Source organism: Canis lupus, chromosome 7 (genome assembly GCF_011100685.1).
Source record: "Canis lupus familiaris isolate Mischka breed German Shepherd chromosome 7, alternate assembly UU_Cfam_GSD_1.0, whole genome shotgun sequence".
Classification (NCBI taxonomy): domain Eukaryota; kingdom Metazoa; phylum Chordata; class Mammalia; order Carnivora; family Canidae; genus Canis; species Canis lupus.
Window position 1 is genome coordinate 44,380,505 of NC_049228.1, and position 23,599 is coordinate 44,404,103.

General features: G+C 41.4%; 1 protein-coding gene across 10 annotated transcripts in view; it reads right to left on the reverse strand.

Annotated features, from left to right (window-relative positions):
- Positions 1-23,599, reverse strand: part of KATNAL2 (katanin catalytic subunit A1 like 2) — a 91,739-nt gene that overhangs the window by 26,615 nt on the left and 41,525 nt on the right. For 6 of the 10 annotated variants that reach the window (XM_038543343.1, XM_038543345.1, XM_038543344.1 and 3 more), the window contains exons 2-11: positions 22,972-23,042; positions 18,878-19,044; positions 17,497-17,539; positions 14,458-14,575; positions 13,241-13,339; positions 11,654-11,752; positions 11,367-11,444; positions 7,863-7,961; positions 5,303-5,366; positions 4,752-4,870 (exon numbers count right to left, since the gene is read on the reverse strand). In XM_038543343.1, coding sequence (XP_038399271.1) covers positions 4,752-4,870; positions 5,303-5,366; positions 7,863-7,961; positions 11,367-11,444; positions 11,654-11,752; positions 13,241-13,339; positions 14,458-14,575; positions 17,497-17,539; positions 18,878-19,044; positions 22,972-23,042 — 957 coding nt within the window. The remainder of the gene's footprint in view (positions 1-4,751; positions 4,871-5,302; positions 5,367-7,862; positions 7,962-11,366; positions 11,445-11,653; positions 11,753-13,240; positions 13,340-14,457; positions 14,576-17,496; positions 17,540-18,877; positions 19,045-22,971; positions 23,043-23,599) is intronic. The other 4 variants (XM_038543342.1, XM_038543347.1, XM_038543348.1 and 1 more) reach the window with 2 other exon arrangements.

The window sequence follows — 23,599 nt, forward strand, 5'->3', positions numbered from 1 at the left end:
ATCACTTGATAAAATTAGAGCCAGAGAGAGTTAGTGGTTAGCTAAGGATTACTAATCATAAGTGGGAGAGCTTAAGATAAACCTCAGTTCCTGAGCTTCTAGTTAGTTAGGTAGCCCCTGAGACTCCCTGCCAATCACATGTTCCACATGGACACAAAAGCCTTGGAATGTGTAAAGTCATCTGATGACTTTCCTTTAACCTTTAGGGACAATGAGGGTTATTCTCAGAAGGAAGAACTGTAGGAAGAGGATACAGTTCGGGTCATGGGTAACAAGGCTGAAAAATTTTGCTCCTTTCTGCTCTCCAAATTACTCCATGGGGTCCCCATATAACTCCAGACACTGTTGTTTGGTAGGCTCAGGTACTTGAAAGCAATTCCCAATTGAATAAAATGTTCCATTCCAAAATAAAATATTATAGACTGTACAAGAACAGGAAAGCAGCCAGCAAAAGAACAGACATATAAAAACAAAATAAAGAGCTCTAAAGGGAGATGTGGTGGTGATGAAAAGAGTATAAAAAACTAAACCTTTTTTTTTTTTAACCTTGAAACTGATCTCTTGAGCACCATATACAATTCTTCACTGGTTGATCGGAGAAAGCAGTAGAGATTTAGAAAAGAATAGAGGTTCTTTAATAGGCATAGGGGATTTATTCTCCATGTCACTTAGCACTAGCAAAGCATCACAGAATAAATAGGAGAAGAGCCCAGAAAAGGCCAGATTGTGGTTTTCATGAGTAGTGGCAGGTTATACCTTACAGGTCTCCCTGTCACTGAGTGGAAATTCCTCACCTTCACCACTTCTTGCACATATGGTGCATCCATGCTCATCCTCAAGTATTTTTCTTTCACAGAATCCTATTTCATTCGGCCAAGACAATTGGCTCAGCCTAATGAACTGAGAGAACAGTGTCAATGCTGGGACATGCATCACAAATGCCTTTTAGACACAATAGAGACCCTCTCATTAGAAGCCAGTAACTTGTTTTTCTTATCACAAAAAAAAAAAGAAGCCCAAATATAACTGATATTAAGGATGACTACAACAGCATCAAACTACCCAATGAAAAGTAGAATATCAGAACTCTTTAATAGAAGCATACATGTTTTTTAGGTGCTCCCTAATGTGCAGAAAGACCAAGAGGTTCTACAAGACCAAACATCTAATTGGAAGGAGAACCACATATGGAGCCTATGTCTCCATATTGACCATACCACTGCTCTTTCCAGTGCCAGAGAATATATAGAATTCCAGATAAGTGCTCGGAAGCATTAGTCTAAAATTTTGAAAAGTATTTGGAGGAAGTTAAATCATATGATTAGGGGGCAGAGGGACAGTGTTGAAAGATGTAAGCACCAACAGGTGTGTGCATTTGCTAAAGAGACCACTCAACTATTCAATAGCATCAATTCCTAGGAGGCATGAACATTAGGAGGGGAGGGAGGAACATAACCCAAAGATTCCCTATAAATAACTTTTTAATTGGAATAGAAAGAGAATCAAATGGTAGGAAAGAGTCTCTGATTTAGGGGAAGGTCCTGAAGGGCTCTCTTTATCTGAAAGCTTGATAGTAAAGATCTTGACAGCATGACCAAGATTTTCCAGGTGAGGATCTTTCAAAGAGCTCAGAAAATAATATCCGAAAGGATAGAAGATGAGATCCTTCAAGGTTAGCAGAGGTTATCTGTTTTCCTCTTGAATTATTTTTTTAAATATTCAACCAAAAATGCATTTCACAGAAAAAAAGAGAATACAAATACAAACCTATAAAAAGATGCTCAAGTTCATTCAGAATTAAATAAATGTATATTTGAGAACTGAAAAATTAATTTCATTATCAGATCGACAACAATTTTTTTTTTCGACAACGATTTTTAAATTTGTGTTAGCCAGGGAAGGCAAAGCAAACATGCACATCACTGATGGATGTGTAAACTGGTGCAATGCTGTTGTCAGGCAGTTTGGCAATCAGTGATTTTTTATTCTCTGACCTAGCAACTCTACTTCAGAGAAACTGTCCTACACTACTATGTATGCAAGGACATATATATAGTAAGACGGTTTACTGTAGCTGTGTTCGTGATAACAAGAGACTAGAAACAACCTAAATGTCCATTAAGAAGAGACTAGTCAGGGCAGCCTGGGTGGCTCAGCAGTTTAGCCGCTGCCTGTAGCGCAGGGCGTGATCCTGGAGACCCAAGATCGAGTCCCATGTCGGGCTCCCTGCATGGAGCCTGCTTCTCCCTCTGCCTGTGTCTCTACCTCTCTCTCTCTGTGTCTCTCATGAATGAATGAATGAATGAATAAATAAATAAATAAAATCTTAAAAAAAAAAGAAAAAGACTAGTTAAATACGTTTTAGTATATGCAGGCAATGAAATACTGTGCAGACTTATAAAAGAACATGTTCTGTCTATAATAGTGTGGAACAATACCCAAGTTATATTGTTGAGTGTGGAAAAAAACCAAAAGGTATATATATTGTTGAGTGTGGAAAAAACCCAAAAGGCATGTGTAGTATGTTCCTACTTGTATTTAATAAGGAAGGGAGATATAGATGAAGTTGTTGGTATTAATATAGATATAGATACATGTTCTGGAAGACTGCACTAGCAAACTACAGTAGTTGCCTGTGGGGAGAGGGCTCAGGGGTCTATATGCCCTTTTGTACCCCCCCTTTTTTTTCAAAAATACTATTTTTAAAAAAGATTTATTTATTTATTTTAGGGGGGGGAGGGGCAGAGGGAGAAAATCCTTAAGCAAATTCCCTGCTGAGCATGGAGCCTAACACAGGGCTGGATCCCAGGACTCTGAGATCATGACCTGAGCCAAAATAAAGAATCAGCCTTGGGGGAGGAATCTTTTCCTCATCCTTAGAATTCTAACAAAATTATACTGAAGCAAAGGAAAATTTAAGTGACTAAAATGCTCATGCAGAATGGAGAGTCCTTATTAAATGACTTTTCTGGCTGTCTAACATTAAACAAAACAATTCTTGTAGTGGTTTCTATTTTCATTAAGAATATTCATAAAACGGAAAAAAAAAGAATATTCATAAAACGGGCGCCTGGGTGGCTCAGTCAGTTGAGCATCTATCTTCAGCTCAGGCTATGATCCCGAGGTCCTGGGACTGAGCCCTGAGTCAGACTCTCTGCTCAGTGGGGAGTCTGCTTCTCCTCTGCCTCTTCCCATGCTCATGCTTGCGCTCTTGCTCTCACTCTCCCTTTCTCTGAAACAACTATTCATAAAATATTTGAATTTCTTCTTCTGTTTAGAGAAGTCCTGTCCAGGGAACATAATGTAATTTTTCTTTGAGCATTTTGCAGTGTTTTGTGCTTAAAGTTGTAAAAACCACTTTTCATGACAGGAGATGAATCTAAACTGATTCAGGGGGCATCTTGTAAAAGTTTTATTGTTCCTCAGCACGTAGAAATGGAATGTTAAAAAAAATAAGTCTTCAGGCTGATGAAGATTTTATATAGTTAGTTGGATTTTAGCTAATTGAAATCAAGTCAACTAGAATCACACAGAACCCACAAATTTAGGAACAGGTAAGTTCACACCCCACCTTTGGACCCGGCACTAAGACTCAAAGAACAAAGAAACAGATGTCAACATGGATTTCCACAAATTACAGTCTTGAAGGGGTGATAAAATTCATAAAAATTTACACATTGAAGTAACTAGAGAAAAGTATCAAAGAAATAAAGAATGGATCATTTTAGGTAAATCAATCCTATAAGAATATTCTACTATGACTTTCAAGTAAGCCATAATATTTTAGAAATGAGTCATCCAAGGGAATGTAACTTAAGCATAATATTTTAGAGTAAATTCCTTTCAGAAAATATATTGTATTTACATTGACTTAGTATTGATTACCTAACCAGTTGTTTTACGGAATTCAACAGTTTAACAGGATTTCTGAGAAGGACCCACCTTACACTGAGGCATAAATCATAACAGGAGTTCTCATAAGGTGACTGGAAAGTATAGTAAAATTTTATAATATAATTTTATATTATATTTTACATAAAATATATTTTATATTTCTCTCCTAAGGAGAGGAAGAAAACTGTAAGGCTATGGGGCACTGTGGGGGAAAGTTGCTCAGAGCATCTGAAAAAAAATAATTGTTTTCAATTTCTTGATTCTTTGTGAGAGTATTTATTGTAGGGACTAGCATATAGTAGTAGCCTCTCAATAAATGTTAACCGAATATACTGCACATGTTTAATAATAGATGGTTCTTGAATGAAGAAAAAAAAATATTCCACTTCATAAACAACCTTTGTCCCAGCTTCCACTGCTAAGCCACGTGAATCAAAAAAGGACTATTGGTCATGTTCCCAGAAGAAAGGAGATGGTGTTTTGCTGATGGGGACAGGATTAGTATCCACACATAATAGTCAGTCCATCTCCTGGGCTTTTGGTAATCAAGATCCAGGATAAATTCTAACGTATAAATCATTTAAAAACAAATAAGCTCTAACATCATTTTGTACCACTATGTCCTGCTGGAACTTATTCTAAAAAAAACAAAATCAAGGGAACCCTGGGTGGTGCAGTGGTTTAGCGCCTGCCTTTGGCCCAGGGTGCGATCCTGGAGACCCGGGATCGAATCCCACGTCGGGCTCCTGGTGCATGGAGCCTGCTTCTCCCTCTGCCTATGCCTCTGCCTCTCTCTCTCTCTCTCTGTGACTATCATAAATAAATAAAAAATTAAAAAAAAAATCAAGAATTCCTACCCGAACAAGTTTTTCTGAATCCCCTCTCCATTTGCTGACGATGGTAGATGCAGAAATGTTAAAGAAGGTTGTTTTGCACTCCGTGGCCACAGCTTTGGCCAGCAAAGTCTTTCCTGTCCCTAGAGACACATGGGGAGCAAACGTGAGTGACACATGAACTCCATGCCTCTGCACACAAACACAAGTCAGTTTCACAAGTTAAAAAGGAGGTAGTTACCCAGTGGTCATTAGCCCCAGTCCTGAATGAGGATAGATAGTACAACTCTGCATACACACTTAATACCAAGACCAAAACAGAGGGGCACCTGGGTGGCTCAGTCAGTTGGGTGTCTGCCTTTGGCTTGGGTCATGATCTCAGGGTCCTGGGATCAGAATCCCATGTTGGGCCCCCTGCTCAGTGGGGAGCCTGCTACTCCCTCTCCCTCTGTCCCTCCCTTCTGCTCATACACATTCTCTCTCTCTCTCTCTCTCTCCCTGACTTTTTCTCCCAAGTGGATAAATAAAATCTTTAAAAAAAAAAAAAAAAGACTAAAACATAAAGATTCCTTTACCTGGAGGGCCATAGAGCAGTAGTCCTTTCCAGGGGGAAAGAATTCCTGTAAACAGCTGTGGGTACTATGGAAACAAGGAACAAAGATGAGGTTTGGTATCAGGATGTCAGCCGTTTGCACAGACAAATGAATGAAATTGGACTGATACACAGTTCAACTCAAAGAGTCAAGCCTTTTCTTACGGCTGCCCACTTCTACATCTTATTTATCCCAGTTTTCCTTTTGCACTCAATAGCAATGCCTGGTTTAATTTTTGTGGCTTTTTAAAAAGAGCGATTTTTTAAAAAGATTTTACTTATTTATTCATGAGAAATACAAAGAGGCAGAGATTTATGTAGGCAGAGGGAAAAGCAGGCTCCGTACAGGGAGCCTGATGCGAGACTCAATCCCAGGGCCCAGGGATCACAATCTGAGCCAAAGGCAGATGCCACCCAGGTGCCCCAAAAAGAGCAATTTTTTTAAGGAAAAGAAAGGCATATGTAGGTACTTTTCCTGCAAACATAACATCATTTCCCCCAGAGTTCTATATACAGGGTATTTGGCAGTCTTTTAACTTTGGGAACCAGGAATGCCCTCTCAGATAAACACTTAACCCAACAAACAAAGGTGCCTGCGAATAAAGCACAAAGCTGTGGCAAAGCTTGATTAAGAAGTTGGGAACATTCGGTGCTGAATGTATTATGAGATACTGACTCCAAACAGGACATGCATGGACTTCAGTGGTTCTCTCCCATTAGGTCAAATTCAGGCAGCCTTGGAGGGCAGAAAGAGATGATAGAGAACAAGAGAGAAGGAAAAACAATAGTAAAATTATAACTAGCTATTAGGTTCTTGCTGACGCTAATACCAAATTCTCGATGCCATCACATACAAAGCTTCTCACCCCATGGAGATAACCTATCCAGGGTTTCAATGAGGTGCTCTGCCCTTTCCCAGAAGACTTTTACTATAGAGTCAATGAGAGGAAAGGGTGAATGAATTTCTACTAATTCTGAATACCAGTATATTTCTTTCTCCTGTGTCTGAACACAGGAAGAAAGAGGTGGGGAAAGACGATCCAAAATCATTGATTTTTGTCTCATTTGAATAGAAGCAGCCAAAAATCATGGGCTTCGTGGGCTCCCTGGTAAGAGTAAAGAGATTTTTTAATATAATAAACGTGTTATCTTGACTGCGGGAGGTTCCAGAAAATGGTCACAAATTATCTGCAGCTCCTTCCACTGAGAGACAGAGTGTATTTCTCCACCATTTGAGCCTGGAGTTGGCCTTGTGACTTTGGCCAATGAGATATCAGCAAATATAAGAAGGGACTTGAAAATATAAGGACTCGGGCAGCCTGGGTGGCTCAGCGGTTTAGCGCCTGCCTTCAGCCCAGGGCATGATCCTGGAGTCCTGGGATTGAGTCTCATGTCGGGCTCCCTGCATGGAGCCTGCTTCTCCCTCTGCCTGTGTCTCTGCCTCTCTCTCTCTGTGTGTGTCTCTCATGAATAAATAAATAGAATCAAAGAAAGAAAGAAAGAAAGAAAGAAAGAAAGAAAGAAAGAAAGAAAGAAAGAAAGAAAGAAAGAAAGAAAGAAAGAATGAATATATAAGGACTCTAAGAAGAGACGTGGGAAATGCTGTTGGATTGTGACCGGCCCTTTCTTGCTTCTGTCCAGGAAGCCTGTGCCACCAACAGGAAGAAGACAGGCCTGCCTGCTGGAGGATGAGAGGCACATGGAGGAAAGTCTCAGTCATCCCATCTATTCCAGCTTTCCTGGTCATGCTGGCTGATGCCCCAGACATGTGAGTGAGCCCAGTACCACATAGAAAAGAGATGAGCTGGCCCCACTGAGCCCAGCCCAGATTGTCTACAGCTACAACTGTACACAGTCATTTATTTGTGCAGAGTAAGGCATGAAGTTTTGGGGTGGTGTGTCATACAGCCAAAGCTATGTGGTACCCAGACTTTCTCATCACACAGTTGTAAACCCAACATAGAAATTCTTATTTTTCTATTCTCCTTCCTGTTTAGTGAACCACTCTGAACAAAGACTTATTGGGAAAAAGCAATGAGCATTACACGATGGCTTTACTGGCCAGTGCCCTGGAAGGGGCTGTCTATTCTTTACAAAAAATGAAAAGCAAAACCCCAGAAGATGGAGAGGGAGAGGCGTAAGATCTATAGGAACAAAGTAAGAGGCCCTCTCCTACAGGAGGTATTTCTACTATAAGTATATTTTTAGGGAGGCAGGCTATTCAAAACAATCTATAGTAACTAACAAATCATATATATTATAATCTTAGATCTTAAATAATCACTTGAACAGACCCCTGCCTTGAACCAATATGTGACACGATTTCAAATTGCCTACAATGGACCGGGCCTTGGTACTCCAGTGTTTAACCAAATATTGTGACGCAGGCAAAAAGTTAACTCGATGACAGAAGAACATCCTGTCCTTCTCTTCCTTTTTTTTTTTTTTTTTTTTTGTCCTTCTCTTCCTGACAGGTGCATGACATACAGTCGGTCCAGTGGATAATGAATAGAAACAAGCCCCAAGAGGCTTCCCATCCTTACCCTTATAGGGTACACAACAGCTTCTTTGACTAACTGCTTGGCTGTGTCGAGTCCGATAATGTCATCCCACTTGATGTTTGGATTATGGAGATAAATATCCTGCAATGCACATGTGATCATTTTGTTAAAACTAATGTTTTCCTCTGCAGCTGTAATAAACACAGGAACAGCAGGATACTTGACTTACAATAGGATATAAAGTGCTGGTGATAAAAAACTTTTCACATTAGATATATGTACATATACACGTTGTAATTATGGGCTAGTTCACCAAATGGATGCCATGAACGTGTTCAGTGATTTTCCCCAAAGAAGAGATTGATGATATAATACGGAACTTTTAAAAGGAAACAAAATCTCCTAATGACAGACTATACCTGTCTTCAGTCAATAGCAAACCATGCTGAATTATGACTGTAATCAAAGAAGCTACAGAATATGCCTTCAAATTACATGGGCTTTTATGGCAAAACAGAGTTCCTAGCCAGCGCCTGGCCTCGCTTTGCTCCTTGATCTCACAAACGCTTTCTTAATTTGTGGCCTAAAAGAGATAATGCTTCTCTGAAACCAATTTCTCTTTTTCCCTGGTGATCTTTCCCCACTGTCCATCAGGAACAATTACTTCTACAAAATTCGAGGAAGCCAACAAGCAAGCAAAAGTGCAGTTTGCCCTTTTTTGGTGGAGCCCTGTAGCAACCATCTGGGGCAATCAATTAAGGTAGCTTTTATTGATAACTAATTTACAGTTTCCAAACTTCAATTCCACAAGACGCCTTGGAACAGCCACTCAGGGCCTTTCTCAGTAGGAGCTGTTCCAAGCATACTGAGTATTTAGAGTGTTACATCGCAAAAAGCTTCCTTTTAAAAGTCATTCAGAGTGACTACAGAACAATCTGGAAACTATGTGTATATTTATTTCATTTTTTTAACATTCATTTATCTATTTGAGAGTGTGTGTGTGCATGTGGTTGGGGGGAGGGGCAGAGAGAGACTTCAAGCAGACTCCACCACAAGCCTCCATCTCATGATCCTGAGATCATAACCTGAGCCAAAACCAAGGGTCACATGCTTAACCAATTAAGCCACACAGGCACCCCTGTATTTATCTAATTTTTAAATAAATAATACATACACATGGTTCAAAATATTAAAAAATATGTTTTTTCAATGTTAGTGAGATGTTACGTCCCCATCCCTGTCCCCTGCCCTCCCACATCCCTCCACCATAGCTGCCATTTCTATTAGAGAAAGTGCTCATAACAAGTGATTTGGGTCCTACGTTAACAGGCATGATCCATTGATATGACGACAGAGAAAGGCCTCCATCTTCCAGAATCTTGGGAGAATCCCCCCTACCTTTAGATTGTGGATCTGCAGGCTAGCCCACCACCCACTCACATTCTTATTACCACACTTTCTTAGGAAAAGCTTCGCATAGAGTGGGGATTCATGGACCTTGGAATTCAAAGCATCCATAGATCAGAGCCATATTTCTTGCCCCCTACTAGAGCTGACATTGAGTTCCACAAGCCAGTATTTAATTGTCCAACAGGAAGTTCCTCCTTATAGCAACAAAAGCTATCAGTCGGGAGGTGGTGATCTCCCCATCACTGTAAGCATTCTAGCAGAGACTGGATGACTGCTTCCCTTGGTACTATAGGAAAGATGCCCAGTGGAATCATTTCAGGCTACTTCTCCTCTACAACTCTGTCACCACCACAAAATAAATTTATTTATTCATGAGAGACACAGAGAGAGAGGGAGAGAGAGACAGAGATAGAGACAGAGAGGCAGAGACACAGGCAGAGGGAATAGCAGGCTCCATGCAGGAAGCCTGATGTGGGACTCGATCCCAGGTCTCCAGGATCACACCCCAGGCTGAACGCGGTGCTAAACCGCTGAGCCACCTGGGCTGCCTAGGACTATTGATTTTTATGGGCATAAATAATTTTCTTCTCTGCTCTCCTTTGCGTTCTAATTACCACAACTGGACTCAGACCTCATCCTCCCTCACTGGTGATAACTTGAGAGTTGGTCTCTTCATCACCATTTCTTTGATATTCATCTGCCACGCTGTCATCAGGACAAACTGAAAGCACATTTGAGTATCCCACTCTCCAATGGACACCTTTCAAAGATTTCCCCATGTCCTGTAGGCCACTTCCAGCCCCAGGCTAGCCCTCACTATGCTTATTACTCAGGAACTCTGGCCTCTCTCTGTAGCCCCATTCCCCACCACTCCTTGTGGCTCATTCAGCTCTAAGCTGTACAATTTCACAGGTATGTTACTTGGCCCAGAACCCTCTACCCTCCCTCTTGTGCTTTTGCATGTGCCTATTTTTTATGTATCTTCTTCCCTAATGCTTTCCCTAACCTTTGGCACAAAACAACCCCTCCTTTATGTTCTCCCAGTACACCTTACCCATGGGTTGAGAGACTCTTATAAGGCAAGGACTGTGCCTGATATCATTCACATCTTTGTGTTTCCAGCCCCCAGCATGTGCTTAATACCTAATAGGTGCAGTAACAGCTGCTGAACTGAACTGCCAGAGCTAGGGAACCCCTTAATTACTGCAGAAGAGCTGTGCATTTTTTGGATCATATAAAACATCTCTCTGAGTCTGCCCAGGTTTCAGTCTTTCATTAAATATGAGGTTGCTGGATATCAGATAAGTACCCTATAACTCAGGAATCTATTCTGTTCCCAAGGAACATGCTCAAAGTCACACAGCTACACAGAGAAGGATATAGAAGTCAAATCCAGGTCACTTGATTCTAGAGCCAGTGTTGTTAACTGTGAAACTTCACTGCTTTTAAATTCTGGAGGGTAGGGAGGTGAGGTGAGTGAGGAGATGAGGTCACTGGGAAATGGGCATTAAGGAGGGCATGTGGTGGGATGAGCACTGGGTGTTACATGCAACTGATGAATCACTGAACTCTACATCTGAAACTAATGATGTACTATATGTTGGCTAATTGAATTTAAATTTTAAAAAATAAGAAAATAAAATAAACAACAAATAAATTCTGAAGGGTAAGCTTAAAAATCAGTAGTCTGGTCAATAAGCTCTTTCCGGCAAATCTTGTTTTGCATGGAAATTTCCAATTATGAAATCATCAGACTCCCAACATCTCTGTTTCTAAACTTTGACTGTTTAACCAAGACACAGACATGCTCTTGCCTTCTCTAAGAGGCTTTCTTTCCTCAACTCTTGGCTCTGCTCTAAAACCTTTCACCTGTCCCTTCCCTTCTAAGTCTTTTTCCCTTTTGATTTTCTTGGCCTCTGTTGTGAGATGGTGGGCTTTTTGTATTGTAATTTTATGATTCTATAATTTATTTATCATGCATTATTGTGCCTCTAAACAATATGAGTGCCTTTGCAAGTTGGGGCACTTTATAAATAAATTATCATATTTATTGTTATTAATAAAAGAAGCAGCCCACAATGCTCCAGGAGCCCCAGTCCGCCTCTGTAAATTTGTGAATTGAATATCAGATCTTACCCGGCTCACCATGGCTGCCAATTCTCGCATCTCACTATTCATGCCAATAAATGCACTCAGAGGTTTCAACAATCGTTCCTGACAATGGGAACAGAAAGCTTTATGTTACAATATTGCTCATAATTTAGGAAGCAAAGCAGGGCATGGATCTCAGTGACATTAAGTGGTGGTAGTTTGCTGTGACCTTCGACTTGATCTCAAGGTTTCTCTGGACTCAAACTTATATTTCTGAATTTCTTCTAGATGTTGGTAGTTTGCAAGATGAATGTCACATCTTAGCCACTTACTGAGGGGTCTGGGTTACAGTCAAAGCTGTTCAAGCCAAGTTCATTGGTTGCTCCTTTGATGGCATCTGTGAGCAGCCCTCGGAAGTCAATGATTTGGCCCTGAAAGGGAGTAATCGTTATTTATGCCATTAAAACATGAGGGAAGACTCTCCCTAATAGCTCAGCTTCATAAATCAAGACACATTCATGTACCTTGGTATGTAGGGCAAACTTAAGTGAGGCTTTAAAAAGAACCTGCACTAATCATGAAGGAGATGATTTCCTCAAGTTGGGCCCTCCAGGAAAAAGGAAAAATTAAGTTGCAGATATACTCTTCAGAATGAAGCTGATTTGAATGAAAATTCACAAGCACTTTTCCGTTCCTGACACCACTCCATCTGTTTCCTATAGGCTGAGCTCCCCCACATTGTCTGGTCCTTTGAAACATTCCACACACAGGAAGAACTCATTGGCGCAAGAGTAATGATAGCTCCCCCTTACTGACTCTCATATACATTCTCTGGAGTAGAGTCCCAGCCAACCAGGGGCTTAAAGCCAGGATTTAAACCCAGATCTCTGTGTCCTGTACTCCTCCCAGTGCTGCCCCATCTCCCCTACAACCAGAAGGAAAAAGCAAGGATGCCTGCAAAAAATGAGTAACAACAGCGGTAGCCAGCACTTACTGAGTGTGTATTATATGCTGGGCACTATGCTGATGCTCTCCACTCCATCATCTCCAGCAATCACCCATATAGTTGAGGCCCTTACAAGGAGCCAGATCAGGCCCACGTGAGCTTCCCTGACTTCCAGGGAGATGATCACAGCTTCCCCTCCAAGTACACACAGCAGGAGTTTCGTTTGCCCAAGAAGAGCTGGCCAGAGGTAAATCGGAAGTCCTGTAACCTGAGAACTTACCCAAAGAGAGAGATGGCTCTTACAAGAAATACAAGCCTGAAAGTTACAGTCGAGAAGAACCTGTTCATGTGGATACTGCTTCGCATTTTAACCTGCCCTTTGCCCACATCCATCCAATCCAAGCCTTTTCTATTTGAGCAGCTCTTATTTGTGAATCAAGACATGAGGTTCATTATGGAACAGGTAGAAATATCCAATAAGCACAAGATCCACCCTATTTCAACTGAGGTTTCATGGTTCATATGAAATTACATTAAAACCTAGAGCCATACCTCCAGCAGGAAAAGTGCCACTAGTCAACAACCACAGACAGGGAGGAGAAGGATGAGTATGCCACCATGACTCCTTCAATAATGTAGAACACCAGCGTTTAACATTTCAATCACAGGATTTTTAAGCTCACATTGATGTTAGAAGCCATCTCTTCCAAACCCCTGAGTTTACAACTAGGGAGACTGAGCTCCTTAGAGACGGGGCAGTTCATTTAAGACCACTCATCCAGAAAGGAGATTCAGACCAGAATTCCAGGGCTTTCTACTCTTCATCCAGCTCTCTTCTCAGCACACCTCACAGCCAGACTTTGACTATTATATCTTAGCTTTTCTATTTGATAAAAATGACATTTTTTATTTTCATTTTTTAGAATGAAAAGGGATTTCCCCTTTTGGTACTAGGTTCATGAATTTCACTTACTTTTTGTGGGCGGACATTTTCTTCTCCATTGCCTTTGTTGATTCCTGATATACTCAAGCCAAAGTCAGCACTCTCCATGTGAGAATTATTGACAGCCTCCTGAAGAAAGAGGAAGACAGCAAGAAGTCAGCTGTGGAAAGCAAGTTCCAGATGCTGGTGGAAACTACCTATCCCTTCATCCAAAATCACATGCTGGGTATCATTTCAGTACATGGGAACCCCATGTGTAACTCAGACACATCTGTGCGGTGCCAACAAGATGAATCCACTGCCTGCCTGTGCCATGGGGGAAGAAGTGTCACTGGAAGCCATGGGCTCCAAGCTGCTTTTCCAATGGAGGAAACCATTGTGCCTCAGCCCAAAACCACTCACTAGCTTGTCTTTTCCCCTGTGACCAGAAGTGTTTGATGCCAGGAGTGGCTGAGTTTGGAAATGGAGCAGAGTTAGTAGTCAACCAGCCTCCCATGGGATTCTCCTGCCTGACCTTCACCTCCCTTCCACCTGAGTCAGACTCCAATGGCCAGAAGTGAACAACTTCCTTGAGAGTGAGAGATTCCTTCTGACAACTGTTTCATGATGACTCCTTTCTATCCTTCTAGACATCTTTGACATCCATTCAACCCATTCCTTTTCACAATTTCAATTGATTCTCTTTCCTCTGAAAGCTGATATGCTTGTCCTAACTGAGGAGGTCCTAGGTATGGATCCATTGATTTTACCCACCTGCTGGGCTCTCTCCTCTTGCTGCTCACCCTGTCCCCAAGATTGTCCAGTGTGGAGGTCTGGAGTAGCAACCAACCATGTGTGCTTTGGAGAAACCCAGCTGTTCCGGAGACTATCCCTGCTCTAATCCTAGGAGCCCAGGGATGTGCTTTGGGACAGGAAGACTTGCCACCTACAGTTACTTCAAATGGCATGAGTAGTAACCAGCCCCCCTGTTCTTACTGGCCCCCTGGCTCATCCTTCAAAGCCTATTACCCAGCACTCTGACCAGGGGAAAGGCTGCAGGGAGGAAGGAGACCTCCCACTCAAATTAAGAAACAGGAAAACTAGATATTTGCCTGTGGTTTTAATCTGGAAGAAAATCTACAATTTGACAAAATCACACAGCATTCTAAAAACATAGGTCCTCAAAAAATAAATAAATGTGACTTTTTTCTTGGGGCTATTTCTCAGCCACCTGCAATTTTACCAATGCCAAGAAAAGCTGTTGAGACCTGTTTAGGTTGCTCCTTTTGGTTGGATTTGGCATCCCCTGACTTCCCCACTGTGGTTCTGGACCGTGGCCGCTGCTGACTGATCCTCGGAAGATTTTGACAACTGTCACTCATCACCCTAGGGGAAAGAACAAAGACCTTGGGGGAAATCATTCTAACCACTTAATTTGAGGTGATTAAACAACTTCTGTAGCACACATTTAAAAAAAAAGAGTTCTAGAAATATAGACAGATGTGCCACAATGAGGCCCCTGCATCTCCATTGTCTTCCCACCCTGTCCATCCTGGTTCTGACTTGCTCCAGTCTACCTGTTGGGTTCCTCCAAGACCAGGGTAGAGGGTCCGCCTCCTCCTGGAGGCCCCTGACCCCCCCTCTTCATTTTCCCTCATACCACCTGGCTCCAGCCCTTCTGCACATAGCTCTGTATTCTCAAAAACACATGACTTTGCAAGCATTCTTCCAATATTTCTTCCACCTTCCTTAAAGAACAGTATGCAGACCAGAGGGCAGGTTGTGGGGAGGAAGGAGGAAGCCTAGAGATTTGCCTGTGGTTTTGATCCCGTGTGATGAGTATACTAAAAATATCTCTCATCATGCTGTGTACCATCAACATAGAAGGGACTTGTGGAAAGGAAGCAAACCTTACCTCATCTTTATTGTCACAGACCTTCATATTTGCAAAACAAATGTTCACCAAATTATTGTTCACTTAAAGCAAAACAGACTGGTGGAGCGGGAAGTCAAGTAGTGGCTACCTCTGGTGAAGATGGGGAGTATTGACTGGGAAGGGAGCCTGCTGGGGGTCATGGCACTTACCAGAGTATATATGTGTTTAACTGCATAGATGTTATATATATCAACACAAAGGTAAAATAAATTTGTTCACTAGGTCCTCACAATGAGACACCAAGTTCAGTACTGGAATATTGTTAGATAGAAGATGACATCAGAGAGAGGCAAGGCTGAGTGGGGGGCACAACATGAACTCCCACATCAGAAGCTGTTTGGTTTCCTCGTTTCCTTTGTCCTTACGTGTTAGATGTGTTTGCAGGAGTTCAACTGGAAGCATTTCTCCCATGTTCTAAGAGGTCCCAGAGAGCAGCTATTTCTCCAGACCCACACCAATAATAACACCAGTGTCCATACAAGGTGACCCCAGTGTTGGCCCATTGGGGCAAGTGACCTGAGAGGTAGACTGCATTTGTTTTACATTTATAAATTAGAAATTAAAATGCTGGTCCCTCAGGCCTTGTGCTGGCACAAAATGAAATATCTAGGAAATGAATACCAAACATTTTACAAGGGCAAATCCTTTTGAATAGCACTGATTTAAATGAAGTGAGGTCATATAGATATATACAGTTAAACTTGCCTAACATTGCGGGGCCGGCAGGGAGCTGGGAACCTGTTTTCCCACTATTGATGTCCCTTTAAAAGCAAGTGATGCAGATTTGCTTGAACATAATCAAAGACAAGTGCTTTATGTGCAAAGTAATGAAATTCATTTCCAGTCGGCTCTAACGATTATAGAATTCTTCCTAATATGGAACCAAATTCGCCCTGCTGTAACTTTAGTTGCCACTCCTAGGTGTGCCCTGTGGAATTTTACAAAGAAGGCCTAGTCCCTCTTTAGAGAGTGAGAACTGGTACTGTGTAGTTCTAGGGGCACTTCCTCCCCAAGTCTTCCATTCTTCAGGCTAAAACATCTCCAGTTTCTCCAATCATTCCTAAGGTTACCTGGCTCCCGGATTTATCCTCATTCTGGTCACCTTTCCTTTGCCCACTGTTTTCTGACCAGAATAGAGTCACCTCCTATTTTGTGGATACTATGTTTCCATCAGTGAGGCCCAAGACCACATTAGCTATCACATCACAGTGTTGACTCACACTGTATCTGCTGTTAACTCAAATTTCTGGGTCCCTGGCTTTGTAATGAGGGAGCTATTTGTCATTAATCTTTGGCTAGAGCTTACACTTTATTTCACTGAGGGCCCATCTTCCAAATTGTCAAGATTTTCTGGCATCCTAATTCTATTATCCATCACGTTAAATAACCATTCCTCCATTGGGTCACCTGCAAATCTGTAAACTGGGAGCTTGCTCTCTGGTGTTAGATGCTAAAACTAGGAAAAGGTACTTTCATTTGTGAATAACCAGTCTCATGACACAACCTCTCATTTCAATAGCCATCTTCAATTACAAAATTATAAATAAACAGCGTTCTTGACTTTCTTAATGATCCTTCTTGACTCCAACTACTTGCCATCTGACCTCTATGCTTGCCACATACAAACGTCTGCTCAAAGAGAAATTGAAGACACCCAAGCTGTCAAGCTCTATCCCTAAAGAGAAGCAAAGTGCTCAAAAGACATTTGCTCATGGATTATTCTGCCAGGTGGGGAATTCTGGGGAAGTTCCAGGCATGAACATGTGGCTGAAAAATAATCAGAATCCAAATGCATGCCAAAGCTGGCCTCTTAAAATGCTCCTCACTGTTCCTGTTCAAAAGTAGTTATTGTTTATTGTCAGAGTCTCACTAGCTTTGTGGAAACTATAAATAAAAGGATAACACTTTGGTCAAAACAATAAGACTGTTCCTAAAGAACAGCACAAAGCAAAGGTGGCCTCAGGCAGAGCATTATTGAAAGGATTATCATGAAACATGCATGAGTGCTCCCTACATATGGGGACCTCACATTGTGTCAGAAACTTGCTGCAAGCTTGTCAGTAGCAGAGCCGGGAATTGAACCTGGATCTTTTCATTTCTGAGGTCTGTATTCTTCATAGCACAGGGCCTCAGAAGAGCACCAGTGAATGCAGTTATTGGTGGTAAAACCAGGAGAACCAACAGACATTGGCACAGGTCCTGGACATCTGTAATGTGAGGGGAACCCATGGCTGGGTCCACCAAGGTCAGATAATCATAGTCTGCAATTGCTTGGAAGACAGACATGAAGCTAAGCCGGAGAATCTTCTGGAAAGGGATCCCACAAACTCCTATTTTTGGATTGGTCACGATGAATTACCATTCACTTTACCTTCTGGTCTTCCCTCCACTTCTTTGTGGTAAATTATTTTCTGCTGTGGCAAAACAAATATTGGGAGGAAAAGGAAAGAATTTAATTTTTAAGAGAAAGTGATTTGTCAAGAATGTCTGTCCTTTCACATTGCTCTTAAAATTTGTGCTACCGCCTTGTGGGATCCAGGAGCTCTAAGCTATTCTCACGTAGAAAGAAGCGAAACTACCAGCAAAGAGAAAGAAGCCCATGTTTCCCAAGCATTTCCACCCAGAGAAAGACCCCAAAGCCCTCAGATATTAAACATATTGGAAGCCATGGACCTGGTGGCAGCTTCAGTGTGGGCCAGTTGACAGGTACCATTTCATTAAGTTTTCATGAACTTGACACCATTTTGCTATGGTCTGTGGGACACCAGGATGATTGCATGAATACTTATCAGTTGCACTCTGCCAGTTTACCTTAAAATAAACGCATTATGTCCCAGATCCCAGGAGATGACGGTTCCAAATTAGATCAGAACCAGCAATCTAGAAATTAGATCATGTCAGTAATAGTCCTGGTGGCTCAGTGGTTAGTGTCAGTGCTTTCTCTGTCAAAACCCAGGTCCAACAGCCAGCCAAGGACATGGAGCTCTGAACCCTGCACTGGGAAGGAACTCAGATAAAATATCCCTTCCAGCTCTGAGATTCACCCCTGGCTATTTTTAATTGACATTCCTCTTGGTTTCCGGGTCCCCACATGAAATGTTAAAGTCTGTGGCTTAACAAGTGCCTTGTAAACAGGACAATGATCTCCCTTGGTTTATAATTACTTCCCCCACTTACAGACTTCTAAGTCAATGTTACTACAAAGCATAGGGCCCTCACTTTAGATCTTTCCTCCAGCCAGCCTCCTTGACTGCTAACCTATACTGGGTCTTTGCATTATATTGATCATTATCTGGATTGATGGCCTTCAAAAGCATTTCATTATCTATACATGAGCTATTAGCTTCACCAATACTCATTTTCATGTTATTTTCAAGATAGACAATAGGTCTTCCTAACAACAACAACAAAAAAGTCTTCTGTCATTTATCCTCTTCCAACAGCTCTTTCCATCTCTAAAGAAATGAAAGTAATGTTGGTATTCTAAAAAGTAACTGTGATATGCTGGGATTTTGCTTTCCTTGACCTAAAACATATATTTCTCAAACAAATGCCTACCTGGCTGTAGGGACACCACTGCCCAGACGATCACATTTACATTGTCTGTACAGGATCTAATAGAGGCTATACAGTCTTTCTGGGCTAATCTTTCAGTACAGGATGGTGGTAGCATCTATCTGGGCATACAATGAGGAAGAAACACTAATCTTAAAGATGAGATAAAACCTTATGTCTAGAAAATAGCCATGTACCTGTGTCCGATGCTTTTTTGACAATTTTGGGGTATTTCTGAAATTTCACAAAATAGTAGCTCTCATATTCCATCAAAATAGTTTCAAGGTCAATGTTGTCACAAACTTCAAATCGTCGTAACCCCAGTTTAGTTTCTTGCTCCAAAGCATTGGCTGCATTGATATATCTGGCCATTTCACAGAAGAAAACAAACAAACAAAAAAATTAACTCTGGGTAAAATGGATAAAGGCAAACTGGCATGACAAGTCCAAAGATATTCAATGCAAATAGTAAGTTCATATTAAGTAATACATTAGATGAAAATTAGAATATATGAAAAAAAGAAAGAAAAATTAGAATATATGAGGTTTGTAGAGTAAGGAGGCTCACATTCAGTAAATATCTCCATGTAGTGTTTTTTTTCAAGGCAGTTGAAAGAAGCTACAGACTTACTCTAATGATGTCATCATTGTTCAAAACATTTTTGAGGGGGATCCCTGGGTGGCGCAACGGTTTAGCGCCTGCCTTTGGCCCAGGGCGCGATCCTGGAGACCCGGGATCGAATCCCACATCGGGCTGCCGATGCATGGAGCCTGCTTCTCCCTCTGCCTATGTCTCTGCCTCTCTTTCTCTCTCTTTCTCTGTGTGACTATCATAAATAAAATTAAAAAAAACATTTTTGGACACACTCAAAAGTCAAATAAGTAAAATCGACTAATTGAAGATGTTTTGTGCTTTACCTTTACTTATTTTCAGCCAAAAGTGGGTATTTGCCCAACTCAATTACCACCAAAAGAGTAGGTCATGAGTTCTGAAGGAAATTCCAAAAACATGTTGGTCAATATCATTGAGGAAATTTAGTATCAGAAGACATCATGTGCTTGGATGTATTACTTCTGGTAATTTTTTCTGCAGTCACACATTATGCTACCAGCTGACTGTGGATGTAAGTACTGTCTTCACCAGGGGTTCTCCGCTGTCATTTGTAACTTGTTCAGTTGTCAGGCTGTCCGACTTAAGAGGTCTTAGCAACAAAAATAAATGCTTTGTCTCACAATCCTCCGAAAGTGGAAAGATTTTCCAGGTCTTACTTGTAGCTCCTGACTTCTTATTAAAACCAATGACTGGGCAGCCCAGCTGTCTCAGCGGTTTAGTGCCGCCTTCAGCCCAGGCTGTGATCCTGGAGACTTGGGATCAAGTCCCATGTCAGGCTTCCTGCAAGGCCCCTGCTTCTCCCTCTGCCCATGTCTCTGCCTCTGTGTGTGTGTGTGTGAGTGTGTGTGCGTCTCATGAATAAATAAATAAAATCTTTTAAAAAAATGACTCTCTCCTGAAAAATGTGCAAATGTGCACAAATTAGCATACGATTTCATCTGAGGACCTCAGATTAAGAATTCCTGCTACAGGATAGAGTTCCTTCTGTTTGATTCCAATCTGGGAAGGTAGGAGAAAACTATTTTTATTATGCTCCCTTCCCTTCTCCAGATTCAGGTCAGTTAGAAGCTTGAACTTTCTTAAACGAGGTTGCCAGGATTATTTCCAGTGACCTTGCTACATTTAAAGAGGTGACAGTCAGCCTCTTTACTTACTGATGGCTCACCAAGCTTCCTTTTTTTTTTTTCACCAAGCTTCTATACTATTTCTTAATCCTCATTTTAGAGATGGAAAAACTAAATCTATGCTTTTATTAATAATTTTTGTTTAGGGGCAGCCCCGGTGGCGCAGCGGTTTAGCACCGCCTGCAGCCCGGGGTGTGATCCTGGAGACCCGGGATCGAGTCCCACATCGGGCTCCCTGCATGGAGCCTGCTTCTCTCTCTGCCTGTGTCTCTGCCTCTCTTTGGCTCTCTCTGAATAAATAAATAAATCTTAAAAAAAAAAGATTAAAAAAAATAATTTTTGTTTAGTATAAAGTAACACATGCTTTGAGAAAAAAAACGAAAATATATAAATGCAAAAGAAAATTCCACTGTCTTTCCCTATCTTTCCATACACTTTTAATGACTAAATACATATATACTTACATATATGCACTTGTAAGCACATATATCTATACCTACACACACACACACGTACATATATAAACAAAGATGGGAACACACACTATAGATTGCTTGTAGTCTTTACTCACATCATATTATATTGAACCTTTTTCCAGGACCATGGTTTTGACTTAAACAAAAATTATAATAGATGTTGACAGGCCCCATATTTCCTAAACTAATTGATTGGGGGAATAAAACTGCTTCTGTGTGTTCCTACTACAGTGTTTGAGCTTGAATGCAATCTGAATTTAACAAGGTTGGCAGGAGGAGCCACTAGAGGTTCTCAAGGAACAGAGTGACAGGACAGGACATCAGGAAGAGGAGTGAGCAGTAATGAGCAAGACACAGTAGGAGAGATGGAGAGGCTGTTAATGGCACTCAGGCCCAAAGAGCTGAATGTATAGTCTTAGAGGAACCAGCATCAGTGATCCTCCAGTGTGTGATCACCAGTTCTTCCACACGCATTTGAACTGTGGTCTTTCCATTCACCTAATTGTTCCACTTAGGCCATGCCCCTTCTTTCTTTCTTTCTCTGTGCACCTGCCTAGAATGTCCTCATCCATCATGTCTGTCATCTGTATTCTATACATCTTTCAAGACCAGCTCACGTCACCTTCTCTACAAAGCTTTTTCTGATGGTTTGTTCCAATCCACTATAATCTATCCTCTTTGTGAGGACAGATTCTTAGTGTTTTGTTAAATGCGGGTCTACCTTTCTGACAGTTTACTTTTCATCTTGACTATCCACTCATAAGTACCTTAGCCAACGGGTCTTACTCAGGAAAATGATCAACTCTAGTAGAATTTTCATTAATTCGAGATGCAAGGGGCCATCTCGTGGTATAAAAGGGAAATGCATGCTTTGTAAATAGGCAGTAAGTACTTGAAGAGAACAGATAAACTATGCTGACTTTTCCCTGTTTGTCTTTTTGCTTTCACAGTTCTCCTTTCCAATACAGTTTCTTGGCACGGTTGCCATTTGGGGCTGGATAGCTCTCTTGTGGTTTGCTGTCTGGTGAGTTAAAGGATGTTTAGCAGCATCCCTGCCCTCTCCCCGCTAGGTGCCACTGTGACAGTGAAAATCCCCCCCTGACATTGCCAAATGTCCCCCAAGAGGCAAAATCACCCCAGTTGAGAACCGCTGCTCTAACTTGAAAGTTCAAGCCCTAAGCCTGGAACCTGAATATTTTCTTCCTGGCTGAAACTTGGAAAGAAAGGAAACTCAAAATAGTGGATGAGCTCTGTTCCTCATAAAACCCAGAACACTTGCAGCCTTCATTGTAAGGGCTTGCACGTTTCTGCATCAGGTAGGTAGCCAAACTCAGATGCTTCCAAATTTCCTCCCCTGCTCCCCTGCCAGTTATTGAATGGCACTGCCAGGAAAAGAGAGCCAAGCACAGGTCATCAGGTAAATTTGATAACTTTATTTTGAGGGGAGGAGAATTGAGGGATAAGAATGTTATCTCTGTATCCATAGACAGCCATAGGACCCGGGAACCTCATTTGATAGGCCTGAATCCTGAATGGGGAAGGGAAGGTATCCCAGGAACCCAGTAGCTTTGATGAAGTTTTCAAATGTGTAATGGGAATAATATCTATGTAAATGAGGCAATAAAAGGATGTCTCTGGGTTGCTGAAGGTGGGGCAGGGATAGGCAGAGCACAAGGCATTCTTAGGGCGAAGCTATTGGATATGATACTACAATGCTGAATACATGACATTATGCATCTATCAAAGCTCATGGAACTCTACAGCACAAGAGTAAACCATGATATAAAGTATGGATGTCAGCTAACAGTAATGTACCAAGATTGGCTCACCAATTGTGACAAATGCACCACCCCAATGTAAGACAATAATAGGGGAGACTGGCTGCAGTGAGGGGATTCCCAGTATATGGGAACTCTCTACTTTCTTTTCAGTTTTTCCATGAATAGAAAACTGCTCTAAAAAAATAAATTCTTTTTTTTTAATAAATTCTATTAACTATTTTATAAGTGTGTATCTGGAAAAGTGGAGGTCAGAGAAAGAAAGGAATCATCTCTGTAAATATTTATAATGCAACATACCCTTCTTGTGTTAAGTAATGCAAAATCAAAATAAGAAGATTTTTTCGTCGTGCTTCTGTCCTCATCTGGCACTGTGAACAAAAAGGAAAATTTTAGATGGGATGACGATGAGATACAACACTCTTTTTGTAGCGATAAACCCTTGAAGGTAAATGAAACCCGTCAAAACCAAGAAGCGTGACTTAAAGGCTGGAAGGCAGTTTGAAGTCTCCAAGGATATATAAAGTTATTTTCCACTGTCGCCTTCTTAGAGCTGCCTTCTCAATTGTAAACTGAAGGTACGGTGATTGAAATTAGAATTGCGCTTTACTAGTCAACTTCTTACTGCCAAACTAATTGGCATTTTATTGCTCATAACTGCAAAGAAGCAAATATATACACTCTTATTTGGGCCAGGTTAAGGAAAGTGATGGTAAATGGAAACTCGTGAGCTAGAAATCAGCTCTGACACCACAGGTACTTAACCTGCTGTAACATCCTCACTTCACTCGGAGCCCCACTCACTCCCAGCACAAACGTGGCAATGAGTTCCAATAAGCCATTCGGCAGGGGACTATATAGACAAACATTTAGGATATCCACTAAGAGTAGCAGAGGCAGGAAAGGGAAATTCTTTTTGTTGTTGTTG